The sequence below is a fragment of the Acinonyx jubatus genome, chromosome B1, assembly GCF_027475565.1.
Source record: "Acinonyx jubatus isolate Ajub_Pintada_27869175 chromosome B1, VMU_Ajub_asm_v1.0, whole genome shotgun sequence".
Taxonomy (NCBI): Eukaryota; Metazoa; Chordata; class Mammalia; order Carnivora; family Felidae; genus Acinonyx; species Acinonyx jubatus.
The window spans coordinates 183,863,885-183,878,499 of NC_069382.1; the positions used below are offsets into that span (position 1 = coordinate 183,863,885).

The following is a 14,615-nucleotide window of genomic DNA, read 5'->3' on the forward strand; positions in this document are numbered from 1 at the left end:
CAGCCGTCAGATCCAAATGGTGTATTTAATGGACTCTTTTTTGTTTTAATATTTGTTTTATTTTTGAGAAACAGAGCACATAAGGGGCAGAGAGAGGGAGACACAGGATCCCAAGTGGTCTCTGTGCTATGAGCACAGAGCCTGATGCAGGCCTGGAACTCATGAACTGTGAGATCATGACCTGAAATGAAGTCGGATGCTTAACTGACTGACTCACCCAGGCGCCCTTTTGGTGGGGTTTTTTTTAAAACAGCTTAAGGTTGTCTGTCAGGCAATTTAAGTGTCTGTTCCGGATTTACACTAGTGATGTCTCTTATGAAAACATATGTGCATTTCAGAAGAGGAGAATGTATAAAGATCAGATTTGGTTATGCATAATAGTCCTTTTACTGCTCTGGTTTTAAATTGTAATTAATTATATATTTAAAATTATATATATGTATGTATGTATATATATCTAAAATTTTTAATTTTTTAGTGTGCTCTAGTTTAAAGAAATTTTTTTAATGTTTATTTATTTTTGAAGGAAAGAGAGACAGAGCATGGGCGGGGGAGGGTCAGAGAGAGGGAGACACAGAATCTGAAGCAGGCTCCAGACTCTGAGCTGTCAGCACAGAGCCCGACGCGGGGCTCGAACCCACGAACCGTGAGATCATGACCTGAGCTGAAGTCCGATGCTTAACAGACTGAGCCACCCAAGGCGCCCCAGTGAGCTAGTTTTAAATGTCTGAGCGAGGCATGCACCCTAATGCTAGTTTACCACAAAGTTCATTTGGCACATTTTTATGGCCAGATCTTTAAAAATGTAAAGTTCTTTCACTTCCTTATCTTAAAATATAATCACTTCTGTAGTAACCATTTTGTTTGGTTTTCAGTATTACTAATGTTTTTTCCTTGATTTTTGTCAGACTTTACTGTTAAGCTTTTCAGAGATGGCTACCCTGGCTTTGTTACATTGTTTCTGAAACTTGAGTGTCTATCTCAATCCCCCGAAGGTTTGTGAAATAGAGCGATGGCCCTGCCCCCTCAGTTTCTGATTCAGTCTGTCAATGAGGAGTCTGCATTTCTACACTGTGCCCAGTGCCCTGTCTTTGGCACAAGCTTTGAGAAGCACTATAGTATCTTCCTTTTCTATCCCTGTCTTGCTTTAAAAAAAAAAAAAAAAAAATGTATACTTTAGTCTTAACTTCCTAAAAACTTTTCAGAAACTTTTTTTATTGGAAAATTCTAAAAGTGTAGGAGAGAGAATGTTATCATTAATACCCGTGTTTTACCTTCCACCGGGCTTCAGCATTTTTCTGTATTGACCAGTTTTGTTTCATCTATCCACTTCTTTGTCCCCACTCCCCCACTCTCTTTTCCTTTATCTTTTTCTTCTTTCTTTCTTGTTTTCCTTCTTCAGTGCTGGAACATTGAATAGCAAATTCTAGATGTCCTACCTCATCCATAATTTTCCTGAAATAAAAGGAACTTTAAAATAGAACTATGAGGGGCTCCTGGGTGACTTATTGGTTAAACGCTCAGCTGTTGATTTTGGCTCAGGTCATGCTCTCACAGTTCGTAAGATCGAGCCGGGAGTTGGGCTCCATTGGACAGTGTGGAGCCTGCTTGGGATTCTCTCTCCCCCCCTTTCTCTCTGCCCCCCTCCACCTGCACTCACATGCACGGTCTCTCCCTTTCTCTCTCTCTGTGTCTGTCTCTGTCTCTGTCTTTGTCTCTGTCTCTCAAAATAAATAAACATTACAAAAGATAAAGTAGAACCGTGATACTGTTATGTGTTGAGCCCAAATGAGCTCTGAGACCTTAACACCATCAAATATCTAGTCCTTGTTCAATTTTCCCTAATTATGGTTTTTAAAAATGTGCATCTTATGTCTGGTTACCTTAAGGAATTCATTCACGTAATTTTGCAGTTGGTTATGTGGGATTTTCTAGACATAGGTCACCAGTGAATACAGTTGGTTTTTCTGTTCCTGTTTAAATTGTATCCTTTTTTAAATTTTTTCCCTTTCTGGTTGTCTGTTAGTGAGAACCTCCAGAACAATGTTGATTAATATTGATGATGAGGAGTCTTCATGGGAATAGTCTAATGTATCCTTATGAAGTGTGATATTTGTTTGCTTCTGTTAAGTGCCTAGGGGCAATACCAAGGTAAGGGGCTCGCTTTGAAATTAGTTCTCAGCTTGAGGTTTTTTAGACCTCAGGAATAATGTGATGCCTGACCTTAGTCCTGTGTGATCAGCTGTGTTTACGAATTGCCAGGGAAGAGATTTTTCACCTCCTACTTTGTGCCAAGGTCAAGACAGTTTCAATTTTGCTTGCTGGTTCGCCCTGACCCTGGAGGTGTCCCCTTTATGTTATCAGCGTAATGCAGTGATCTCCTTGTAGGCCTGCCTGGAAATCAAAACATAAGCCACGGCCATCAGAGTTCAACCTCAGAGCTTCTTGGATTCCTGCTGCTGTTTTGCTGTGGGCCTCTGGAACAGTCTTTATTGTCTGACTGGTCAGTGGTGCCTTTCTTTCTTTCCTGTCGATGAGTTTTCGCTCAGCAGTTTTCACTGTTAGCAGGGGAATCTTCCTGAGTACCTAGTTCTCCATGCTCCCCCAATGGGAGATGCACAGAGGTTTGTGTAATCAGAAAAAAACAAAATGAGCTTCCCTCGGGAGAATTGAAGGACTCTGAGGAGTTAGGCTCTTCCGTTTGTTGTGAAGGTATGGCTGAGGGGGCCGCCGATCAAGGTCCACCTCTCGAGTAGTGTTCCTCATAAAAGCAGCTTTGCTGACCTGCAGGTAGCGTTCTCCCTTTGTGTTGATAATTGTGGTATGGTCTTCACCGCCTCGCCTAGAAACATACCATTTTTTCCCGTGTGATAGAAGCTGTGCATTGATGCACAGTTTTTACTTGTGTATCTTTTTCTTATACGTCTATATTTCCCACTATTTGCTTTCTTAATTTATTTAAAAAAAAATTTTTTTTTAACGTTTATTCATTTTTGAGACAGAGCATGAATGGGGGGAAGGTCAGAGAGAGAGGGAGACACAGAATCCGAAACAGGCTCCAGGCTCTGAGCTGTCAGCACAGAGCCCGACGCGGGGCTCGAACTCACGGACCGCAAGATCATGACCTGAGCCGAAGTCGGACGCCCAACCGACTGAGCCACCCAGGTGCCCCTGCTTTCTTAATTTAAAAGAATAATCCTTTTTATTTTGCTAAGCTACCTCAAATCCGTTTTGTAAGGAAACAGAATAAGTGGGACATTTATTCCACATAACATTATTCTCAGCCTCCCCCCCGCTTCTCACCTGTTTCCCCGGATCCCCCATGGTCGTTGTCCTCCTCTTCATTATCTTCTTTGCTCCTTTACCACAATAAAATCAGATCTTTAATCTTTGCCACAGGCGCTGATGATTATCACAGTGAGACTCTCACTGAATATTGACTGCTTTACTAAGCAAACTGAGAAGCCTGCAGTGGGATCCTGAGGTACTCAGGACACCGAAACTAGTTAAGAGGGACATAAATACACCTTTAAAACTTGGCTTTCACAGTGGAGTAATCCCTTTGTTAAAAGTATGCAGGGCAGGGGCGCCTGGGTGGCTCAGTCGGTTGGGCGTCCGACTTCGGCTCAGGTCATGATCTAGCGGTCCGTGAGTTCGAGCCCCGCGTCGGGCTCTGGGCTGACAGCTCGGAGCCTGGAGCCTGTTTCAGATTCTGTGTCTCCCTCTCTCTGACCCTCCCCCGTTCATGCTCTGTCTCTCTCTGTCTCAAAAATAAATTTAAAAAAATGTAAAAAAAAAAAAGTATGCAGGGCAGTAACACAGTTTGAGATAGGTGTGATCTCAGTATTATATGTAATGTGTAACTAGGAGGAAATCATGAGGACTTCTTGAACTTAGTAATAATACCAGCTGCTGCCCTTACTCCTGTTAGTACCTAGTCACGTTTGGAAGGCACGTCATCCCTTTACAACCTGTCACCATCTTAGCTGTCCCCAAACAACTGCCCAGCTTGCTGCCCCGTCTCACACATGAGTCTGTAATTCTTGATTTTCTGGTTATTAGATTTAATGGGTACCCCCTGCTTCCTTGTGCTTGGAAATGCAAACTGGGGTGGGGAGGGCTACATCCCTTGGCTTTTCTCAGAAATGACGTGAGTTGCTTATTGAAGATAACTTTTGTTTTCTTAATTTCCTATGGCATGAACCCTTCTGAGCCTTCTCATAGAATTCTTGGTCTCATTTTACAAGTGAGAAAACTGAGTGTTGGGCAGGCTCAATAACTGACTCGTGGGCATTTAACTGGCAGGTGACAGACTTGAAGTCTCAACCCAGGAGTGTGTAACTCGAAGGCACATAAATACTCTGTCTTCATTGTCCTACTATCCTCCTACATTACAATTAAATACCAAGTTTAGGTTATGTATCATCTCGTGTGTTTCCTATGCTAACGCATCAGACATTCATGAAATTTACAGGTGATTTGATCTGATTCTGATCAGAATTCCAAACATATATTGAGAACATGAAATATTCTTATGACAATTGACATTTAATGCTTTCTTTGTTATTAATGTGGCATTTCCATTTCTTTACCCTTTTTATCTTTGATAATGCGCGTTCACACGTTTTTTTATTTGAGCTTCAACCATTCACTGTGACAGGTGGGAGAGCAGGTGTGTGATTCCTTCTGACCCTTTTGTGCCTGGAGTGGCCTTTAGGAAATGAGGTCAAGGAGAGATCCACTGCTTTTTAACGCTCGTTGCAGTTGCCAAACTGTCTTGGTGTGTCAGATTTTAGGCATACTTTTTTAATCCAGTCTAATTTTTCATGCACTGTTACCCTTTTTGTGTCCTTCTTTTGCCACTGTGACGGATTCAGAACTGCTTCCGTAACCAAGCTACAGAAGTTTACAGCCTTTTTATGATCACCTGCTCTGGGGAGTATTTTGGCAACAAATCCCTTTCCTGAGTTCTTAGCCATTTGGAATGAAGTAATGAGAAAGATAGCTTATTCTCAGCTAAAGCAATCATTCTTGCTAGCTATATACCTTCTTAAAGATACTTCTTTTCTTTACAGTTATTAGAACACACTAAATTCCATTACTGGCATTATCTGGTGGCCATAGCAGTAAGTAGCTTTTTGATCATGCAATAATTAAAGTTTCTCAGTGGAGATGATGTATCTGTCAGGTCTCCTGTTGGATCTTCGTAAAGTCTATGTGTTTAAAACTTAAAAAAAAAGTATAAGACAAGTTGAATTGTAATGGTGCTAATCTATGAATACTCCATATTTATTTCTGTAGTACCTTAGAGTCTGTGTTTTCTTACATATTATCTTTTAGGTGTTTGCAGCCAGTGGGAATTTTTTGATAGCCATAGAGCATCTTTTAAAATCCACAGTAGGTAAGAATAAGAGACACAAACCTAGCCAATTTATTCAGGTTACTCTGAATTCCTGTTAAAAATTGGCAGTTACTATTCCAATTGTCTGTATAAATAGCTGATTGACATGTTCAGTTATTGGCATATTGGAGTCATTGTCCTTTTTTTTTTTTTCTTAAGTGTATTTTATTTATTTTGAGAGGGGGAAGGGGCAGGGAGAGAGAGAGAATCCCAAGCAGGCTCTCTGCTGTCAGTGTGGAGTCTGGCACAGGACTCGATCTCATGAACCATGAGATCGTCAATGACCTGAGCCGAAATCAAGAGTTGGATGCTTAACTGGCTGAGCCACCGAGGCACCCCCCCCCCCCACTGCCTTCTTTATAGCTCCAGAAACAAGAGCTTCTGTTAGAATAAAATCCACCCCCCTCACCTGTTTGTTATTAGGAATATATAGACTATATACTAGGATGCTAATGTTCCATGAATTGTATAAAATGAATAGGCTCTGGGTTGCATTGGGGTTGATTAGAGGCCTAGGCCTTTCTGGTTCTCAGTTGATCTTGTTAATGTGTTGGGTTTGGAGGAAAATGCTCTTTGGGAATGTCTGAGTCCATTAAAATAGAGTGTTTGGATTAAATTCCCTTCTCTTCATTATATATCACTCTGGTAGTTTTGCAGTTATCACAACTTAGTCACTTTTACAACATGCGTTTACTTGTTGTGCATTTTCCTCAGAGATTACAAGCCCCCTAATAGACCTTGTATGTTTCTCTTACTGCTGTGTCTCCATTGCTCTGGACAGTGTCTGGCTCACCTTGGTTCTCAATAAATATTTAGTCAGTGAGTAAATGGAACTGTGTAGCTATTGGCTTTTATACCAAGAGTTCTACTAGTGAATAAGGGTATAAATATAAGTAAGACATTGTGTTGTCTCTGCCCTTAAGATGTTTACGTTGGAAAGAAAATAAGGAAAGAGTTGCGATATAGTATGTTAGAGGCATTAAGAAGCCCATAAACTATTTTTAATTGGATGAGGTAGCAGTGCTTTAGAGAGTAGAGAGAGACAGTTTTGCTGGATGCATTGTCCTATTTACAGATGAACATAGAAATTATTTTTAGGGGCACCTGGCTGGCTCCGTCGGTTAAGCATCTGACTTCGGCTCAGGTCGTGATCTTGCGGCTCGTGATTTTGAGCCCTACATCGGGCTCTGTGCCGACAGTTCAGAGCCTGGAGCCTGCTTCGGATTCCATGTCTCCTTCTCTTTCTGCCCTGTTTGTACTCTGTCTCTCTCTCTCTCAAAAATAAATAAATATTAAAAAAATGTTTAATTGGCTGAGCCATCCAGGCTGCCCTGAACATAGACTTTAAAAAGGCACTCCTCTTTTTAAGTTAAATTAAATTAAATTAAATTTTTGGTTTTTGTTGGGGTGTAATTGACATGAAACATTGTATTATTTTTAGGTGTACAACACAATGATTCAGTATTTGTATGTATTGTGAGTCGATCACCAAAATAAGTCTAGTTCATATCCATCACTGCACAGTTACAAAATTTTTTTCTTGTCATGAGAAGGATCTCCTCTTTTAGCACCTTTCACATATGCAATAAGTATTTTTAACTATAGCCCCCACGCTACGTCCCATGACTTATTTGTAACCGGAAGTTTGTACCTTTTGGCTTCCTTCACCTATTTCACCCACCCCCTACTCCCTCCTCTGGCAACTCCCTGTCTGTCTTCTTGGCAGTTTTGTTTAAGATTCCACATAGAAGTGAGATCCTATTGGGGCGCCTGGGTGGCGCAGTCGGTTAAGCGTCCAACTTCAGCCAGGTCACGATCTTGCGGTCCGTGAGTTCGAGCCCCGCGTCAGGGTCTGGGCTGATGGCTCAGAGCCTGGAGCCTGTTTCCGATTCTGTGTCTCCCTCTCTCTCTGCCCCTCGGCCGTTCATACTCTGTCTCTCTCTGTCCCAAAAATAAATAAACGTTGAAAAAAAAAAAAAAAAAAGAAGTGAGATCCTATGGTATTTGTGTTTCTGTGTCTGACCTGTTTCACTTAGCATAATACCTCAACTTAAGTTCCAACCACGTTGTCACAAATGGCAAGATATCCTTCTTTTTTACGGCTGTGTAAAATTCCAGAGAGTGTGTGTGCGCGTGCACATGTGTGTGGACACCACGTTCTCTTTATTGTTCATCCATCGATGTACATTTGACTTGCTTCCATGTCTCGGCTACTGTAAATAATGTTACAGTGAATGTAGGGGCGCAAGAATCTTATGAGTTAGCATTTTCATTTTCTTCAGGTAAAGTGGAGTTGCTAGACCCTATTTTTAATTCAAGAGACCTCCATACTGCTTTCTAGAAGTAAGTGGCTGTGCCAATTTACGTTCCCACCAGCAGTGCACAAGGCTTCCCTCGTCTCCACTTCCTCGTCAGCTGTCCCTGTGATAGCCATTTTCACGGGTGTGAGGTGACATCTCATCGTGGCTTTGATTAGTATTTCCTGGATGACGAGCGATGTTGAGCACCGTTACATGTACCTGTTGGTCAGTCTGTATGTCTTCTTTGGAAAAATGTCTATTCAGATCCTCTTCCTAATTTTTAATCAGATTTTTTTTTTTTTTTTTGCTATTGAGTTGTATGAGTTCTTACATAGTTTTGCATATAAATACACCCTTCCTCTTTAACACTCCTAGAGCTATCTTGAAAGAGGGGCCTATGCTGGAATTGAAATGTTAAACAAATAATGGAGCGATAAAATACAATAATGAGGACAGCTGACCAGGCATGGTTTTAGGAGCCTTGTATTTATCATAGGAACTTAATCTTCACAACATTCAGAAAAGACAGGATTGTTATTATCTGCCTTTTACAATTAAAGGGAGGCATAAGAGGGTAAGTGTCCAGCTCAGCTAGAGGTCAGGACTTGAAGTCCTACTCTTCACCCCTGTACTCACTCACTTGCCTCACCCATCGTGTTCCAGCGCTGGGATCCAGTGCATTTCCACAGGCTTGTCTTCTTTGTGAAGTGAACTGTGGGTGGGATGGACTGAACATTTTCTAGTCCCACCTCAGTCTCATAATTGTACATCTTGGGAAGAGTATCGGATGCAGAGCAGGGTTGAACAGCTCATCTGGGATCTTCTGGGATGACGAAAAGACATTTGCTAAAATAGCCTTCACTTTCTCGCTTGGCTTTGGGGCTTAACGCCTTTGCTGTTTGTTTCTTGATTAGAGGCCCAGCCAGCTTGTAAATCCTGTGATCCTACCTCTGGAATGTTTTTGTAGTTGTTTCTGCCATAGATCTCCCTCTCAGGAACATTTTGCTTGATAGCAAACCCCCTCGACACCAGTATGTCTCATTAGCCCGGGCTATTCAATGCATTTCTCTGACATGGGACATACAAGTCAGTGTCGATAATAGTTAATGGACATGTTTGGTGGCATTGCCTGACAGATGTTTACATCTGTAAGTCATGGACTGAACTTAATAAAAGGAATTCAATAAATAAAACAAGTGGTGGAAAAGTACCTCTTAGGATCCATGTATTTCATGGCACTGGATCGTAAAGCATTCATTGAACTGGGAGGAACCGAAGAGGTTCATTCGAGGTCATGGAAACCGCATGTGCAAAGACCCATCTAGTGGCCTGGCATATGCGGGGAACTCATGATAGTTGGACATTCCTAGGGTTTTGGACATGACAGGATACTAAAGAGGTAGCCGTGTGTATTTCTTACTAATAATACTGAGTTAACATACAAAAAGAGGTCTTTATAAATGTTTTTCCAAAGAGTTGGGATCTTTTTGTTCTGGGAATTGTGTGATATCTTTCCCTTCTCCTTGATTAACTTAACTGCCTTTCCCCCCCCTTATGAAAATGAGTACCACATGTCATTCTTTACCAATGAGTTGGTAGTTATTCAAGTATACTGTTTTGAGCTAAATGTGTTTTTTTTAAGAGAGAGAGCACGAGAGGCAGAATGTGAGCAGGGGAAGGGGGAGAGAGAGAGAGAGAGAGAGAGAGAGAGAGAGAGAGACAGAAACACAGAATCTGAAGCAGTCTCTGGGCTCCGAGCTGTCAGCACAGAGCCTGACCCGGGGCTCGAACCCATGAGCCGTGAGATCATGAGCTGAAGTCGGATGCTTTAACTGACTGAGCCACTCAGGCGCCCCTGAGCTAAATGTTACCTGCCGGTCATAGCTGAATGAATGTGCTATTCATATCTGAAAATGTTTCAGTCAGAAAAAATAAGTGCCTGTTGGGTTTTCATGTGAACATTTAGATGGAAGGCCAATCTTGGTGTCTCATTGTGATTTTGATTATGTAAAACAGCCTGTATTGGTTTTAAAGGTCTTCCTCTTCTCTCCTGCACACCTGCTAGCTAGGTGATGTGATGGTTGACATTGCAAGCAACATCATGTTGGCTGACGAGCGTGTTCTGTGGCTGGCACAGAGGGAAGCTAAGGCCTGCAGTCGAATTGTTCAGTGTCTACAGCGCATTGCCACGTACCGATTAGCAAACGGAGCTCACGTTTATTCAACAGTAAGTGCAACATTGTCCTAGAATTCTAAGAAAAGAAATTCATTGAAAGCAACTTGAACTTATAAAAGATAGTTTTGGTTTTTTTCCTCATGATGTGGGTATTTTCTGTTCCTGCTGATTATTACAGAATTTCCAGTTCTCTAACATTTTAAAAGCTCATTTCACTTTTGAGTAATCTGTTTTCTTGGTAATTAGAAAATACTTTCTTAATTTGCAGTTTGAATGGTTATCGCCATTTAATTTGAAAGACAAATAAGCACACTGTAGGATTACTGTAACTGTCACATGCACCTCCCAGCTGATACTCTGTTCTGGGCCCTGAAGGATGTTCTGAGAAAGTGTCTGATTGTTTGCCCAGGTTCCAATTTCAAAAGAGAACTGGGGAGCGCCTGGGTGGCTCAGTCGGTTAAACGTCTCACTTCAGCTCAGGTCATGATCTCACTGTTAGTGAGTTCAAGCCCCACGTCGGGCTCTGGGCTGACAGCTCAGAGCCTGGAATCTGCTTTGGATTCTGTCTCTCTCTCTCTGTGCCCCTCCCCTGCTCACACTCTGTCTGTCTGTCTCTCTCTCTCTCAAAAAATAAATAAACACTACTAAAAAAAAAAAAATTGAAACAGAAAAAGAGAACAAGGAGGCCCTCTAACCTTTGTGCAGTGTTGACATTTCCAGTAAGTCTCACTCTTGGAATAATGAGTATTTATATTTAATAATCACTCATCATATTAAATTTTATTTGTGCTAAATTGAGCAGCTCTAAATTTCTTGGTGTACTGCTGACTTTTTCTACAAATGTGGTAAATATGATAAATACTCTGTCATTCCCTTACTACTCGTACTCTGATCTCTGGTCCACGGTTCTCATTTCCTAATGATTTTAAGTCGGTTCATAGAATACTCTCTACTTCCTCCTAGGATTTTATACAATTCAGGGTTACTGTTTTTCCAGAGGTTGATGGGATCTTTTTGATGATACTGTGTTTTATTGTTCCTTTTGCTCAATTAAGTTTAGGATTACTTTCTTGAATAGTAAATAAAATGGTGGGCCTACTATGGCTACTGACCTGACAACATACTTCAGGGTAATTTCTCTCTCAGACACATGACCTTACTGGAAACTGGCTCTCCATATTTAAAAAAAAATTTTTTTTTAATATTTATTTATTTTTGAGAGAGACAGAGACAGAATGCAAGTGGGTTAGGGGCAGAAAGAGAGGAAGACACAGAATCCCAAGCAGGCTCCAGGCTCCAAGCTGTCAGCACAGAGCTTGACGTGGGGCTCTAACTCACAGGCCATGAGATCATGACCTGAGCTGAAGTCAGATGCTCAACCGACTGAGCCACACAGGTGCCCCACACCATTTTCGATGACCACATTTGGTCTTCCCTGGTCATTCAGATCTATTTTAAATTCCTTGCCTGAGCCTTACTAAGCTCAAAGAACTTCTTCCTTTCTCTAAACTTCATTGGTTCTTTGGAGAACTCAAGGATATAATAAAGGTGCATAGTGCATTTGCCCTCCTTTTATTTTATTATTTTATTTTATTTTATTTTATTTTATTTTATTTTATTTTATTTTATTTTATTATTTTTTAGTTTTACATTAATGCTTTTTATTTATTTTTGAGAGAGAGATACAGAGCACAAGTGGGGGAAGGGCAGAGAGAGAGAGGGAGACACAGAATTCGAAGCAGGCTCCAGGCTCTGAGCTGAGCTGTCAGCATAGAGCTGATGTGGGCTTGAACTCATGAACCGTGAGATCATGACCTGAGCTGAAGTTGGACGCTCAACCACCTGAGCACCACCCCCAGGCGGCCTGTCCTCCATTTCAAAGGGTAGGAAAGGTTCCCGGAAATTGTGCATCTACTTATCAAATGATACAGCTTACAGGGCACCTCAAAAATGGCTGTTTTCTTCCTTTCAACTGAGGTTTCACATATTTGTCTTAATTATTTGTGTCTTTGGTCAATAAAAAAATGGAACATACTTTGTTAACAAACACAGTTGGGGGCACCTGGGTGGCTCAGTCGATTAAACATCCAACTTTTGATCTAAGCTCAGGTCATGATGTCACGGTTTGTGGGTTCAAGCCCCCCGTTGGGCTCTACGCTGACATTGCAGAGCCTGCTTGGGATTTTGTGCCTCACTCTGCCCCTCCCCTGCTCTCTGTCTCAAAAATAAATAAGCTTAAAAAAATGCAATCGAATTTAGTAAGAGTTTTCACAATGTGACATCTGGGTTGCAAAAGCTAATGCAAAAATTTGTTAGTCTTGAATATTTGAGGGAGCACCAATTCTTTTCTTCCATACATATGGTGCTTGGCACATTCTACTTTGCCTTCTATATTTTTTAATTTGTATTTTATCTTCCTGATAGATTTTACACACCTTGCACATAAGTTTTACGCTTAAAAAAAATTGCAAAAGAGGACTTTGTCCATACATGGGACTTAAAATGGGACCTTGCCTTTTTTTTTTTTAAGTTTCTTTTTAAGTAATCTCTGCACTCAACTTGGGGTTCAGACTCATGATCTCAAGATCAAGAGTCACATGCTCTACCGACGGAGCCAGCCAGGCGCCTTAGAACAAGGCAGCTTTTGAAAGTGTATTTCCCAAACCCCAGCACTCCTCTTGTGTGACTAAGCGAGTCCACTGATTTCTCTAGCTGATTTTTTTATAAGACACACTTTTCTTTAAAGTTTATTTATTTATTATTTTATTTTATTTTTTAAACATTTTTTTTTTAATGTTTATTTTTGAGAGAGACAGAGTGTGAGCAGGGGCGGGACAGAGAGAGAGGGAGACACAGAATCCGAAGCAGGCTCCAGGCTCCGAGCTGTCAGCACAGAGCCTGACATGGGGCTCGAGCCCACAAATCGCAAGATCATGACCTGAGCTGAAGTCAGACACTTAACCAACTGAGCCACCCAGGTGTCCCTATTTTATTTATTATTTTAATTCTTTTCTTTAAAAGTTTATTTATTTTGAGACAGTGAGCACGAGCAGGGGAGGGGCAGAGAAAGAGGAAGAGAGAGAATCCCAAGCAGGCTTCCACACTGTCAGTGTAGAACCCGCTGTGGGGCTCCATCCCACAAAGCATGTTCCTCAGTTGGTATTTTTCTAGATTAGGGTATCCTTTTGTTTCCAGCATCTTTTTTTATGTGCCAGTTACCTGCACAGTGTCTTTGTTATGTAAGAACTTGAGCTTTTTGCCTCTAGCTTATGTGCAGTGTTTTGTGTTTGAAGACTCTTTGAAAGTGCTTTTCCCTCATGCTGTAAATCTTTCATAACTCCTCTTTGACTTTTGAAGTATTCACCCAATATTGCTCTGGAAGCTTATGTCATCAAGGCTGCTGGCTTCACTGGGATGACGTGTACCGTGTTCCAGAAGGTAGCAGCCTCTGACCGGACAGGCCTCTCTGAGTATGGGAGACGGGATCCAGATGGAAACCTGGATAAGCAACTGAGCTTTAAGTGCAATGTTTCAAATACGTTCTCAAGTCTGGCCCTAAAGGTATGTTACATTCTATAAGCATTTAAGACTCTTTATTGTTAGGTTAGAATACTCAAAATGGTTTGCTTTGAAGAATCACCTAATTAGAAGTTATTTTGGGGGTAGGGTAGGTATTGGTATTGTTTTTTGCTGTTGTTTTGAAAGAAATTCAGACCAGGAAGGGACATGTAATGCCTCTCATGGGCCTGGACACTTTTGCCCTTTGGACCCCGTCTCCATACAAAAATATCAAAATTCTATTTTATGACTGCACTGGTAAAAAGATGAATATATTAATACATATTAGAACATTTTCTTTGACCTGAAAGTTCATTTTTATGCTCCTGATTTTAAAGACATGAGAACATTTCGTAGACCTCCTGAAAGTATTGTGTGTCCTTGGCTCTGTGCCTCTTGGACCTAATGGAAAAGCCAGCCTTGAGATTGGGCATTTAATCAGGCAAGCTGTATATCAAGAGTTTTGGCAAAGAAGTGCAAACATGTGATCTGTCTTCAGAAAATGTGTGTTTTATTGCAGCAAGCAAAATGAAAAGCATTTTTATTGAGTTTTAAAATTTGGGGTTTAGGTGTGTTTCATTAAGACTACATTGAAGCAAATAGTGGAGGCCCAAGTCTAACACCCTAATGAAACCACATTTTTTTCATTTAGCTTTGCGTGGCCACATGTAGCTGTGTTGTCTGTGGATTTTAATGACACAGGACTTTCTTTGTTTCTGGCTTGTCCCTGAATTATATCATAAACAATATTCCATTCACTTTAATGGCTGCATAGTAATTGATCAAATAGGTGTTAGGTGTCCTGGTACATTGTGGGCATTCAGTAAATATTGAATGAATGAATGAAAATGGGCACTCAGTAAATATTGAATGAATGAATGAATATGGGCACTCAGTAAATATTGAATGAATGAATGAATATGGGCACTCAGTAAATAATGAATGAATGAGTGAATACGGGCACTCAGCAAATATTGAATGAATGAATGAATGAATATGGGCGCTCAGTAAATATTGAATGAATGAATATGGGCACTCAGCAAATATTGAATGAATGCATGAATATGGGCACTCAGTAAATAATGAATGAATGAATGCATGAATATGGGCACTCAGTAAATAATGAATGAATGAATGCATGAATATGGGCACTCAGCAAATATTGAATGAATGAATGAAT

The 14,615-nt window shown here is 40.9% G+C and overlaps 1 protein-coding gene across 3 annotated transcripts in view; it reads left to right on the plus strand.

The window, feature by feature from the left end:
- The window catches only part of ADGRA3 (adhesion G protein-coupled receptor A3), a 134,415-nt gene that overhangs the window by 86,151 nt on the left and 33,649 nt on the right, over positions 1–14,615 (plus strand). For all 3 annotated transcript variants that reach the window (XM_027046573.2, XM_053217517.1, XM_053217516.1), the window contains exons 11-12: positions 9,767–9,928; positions 13,235–13,438. In XM_027046573.2, coding sequence (XP_026902374.1) covers positions 9,767–9,928; positions 13,235–13,438 — 366 coding nt within the window. The remainder of the gene's footprint in view (positions 1–9,766; positions 9,929–13,234; positions 13,439–14,615) is intronic.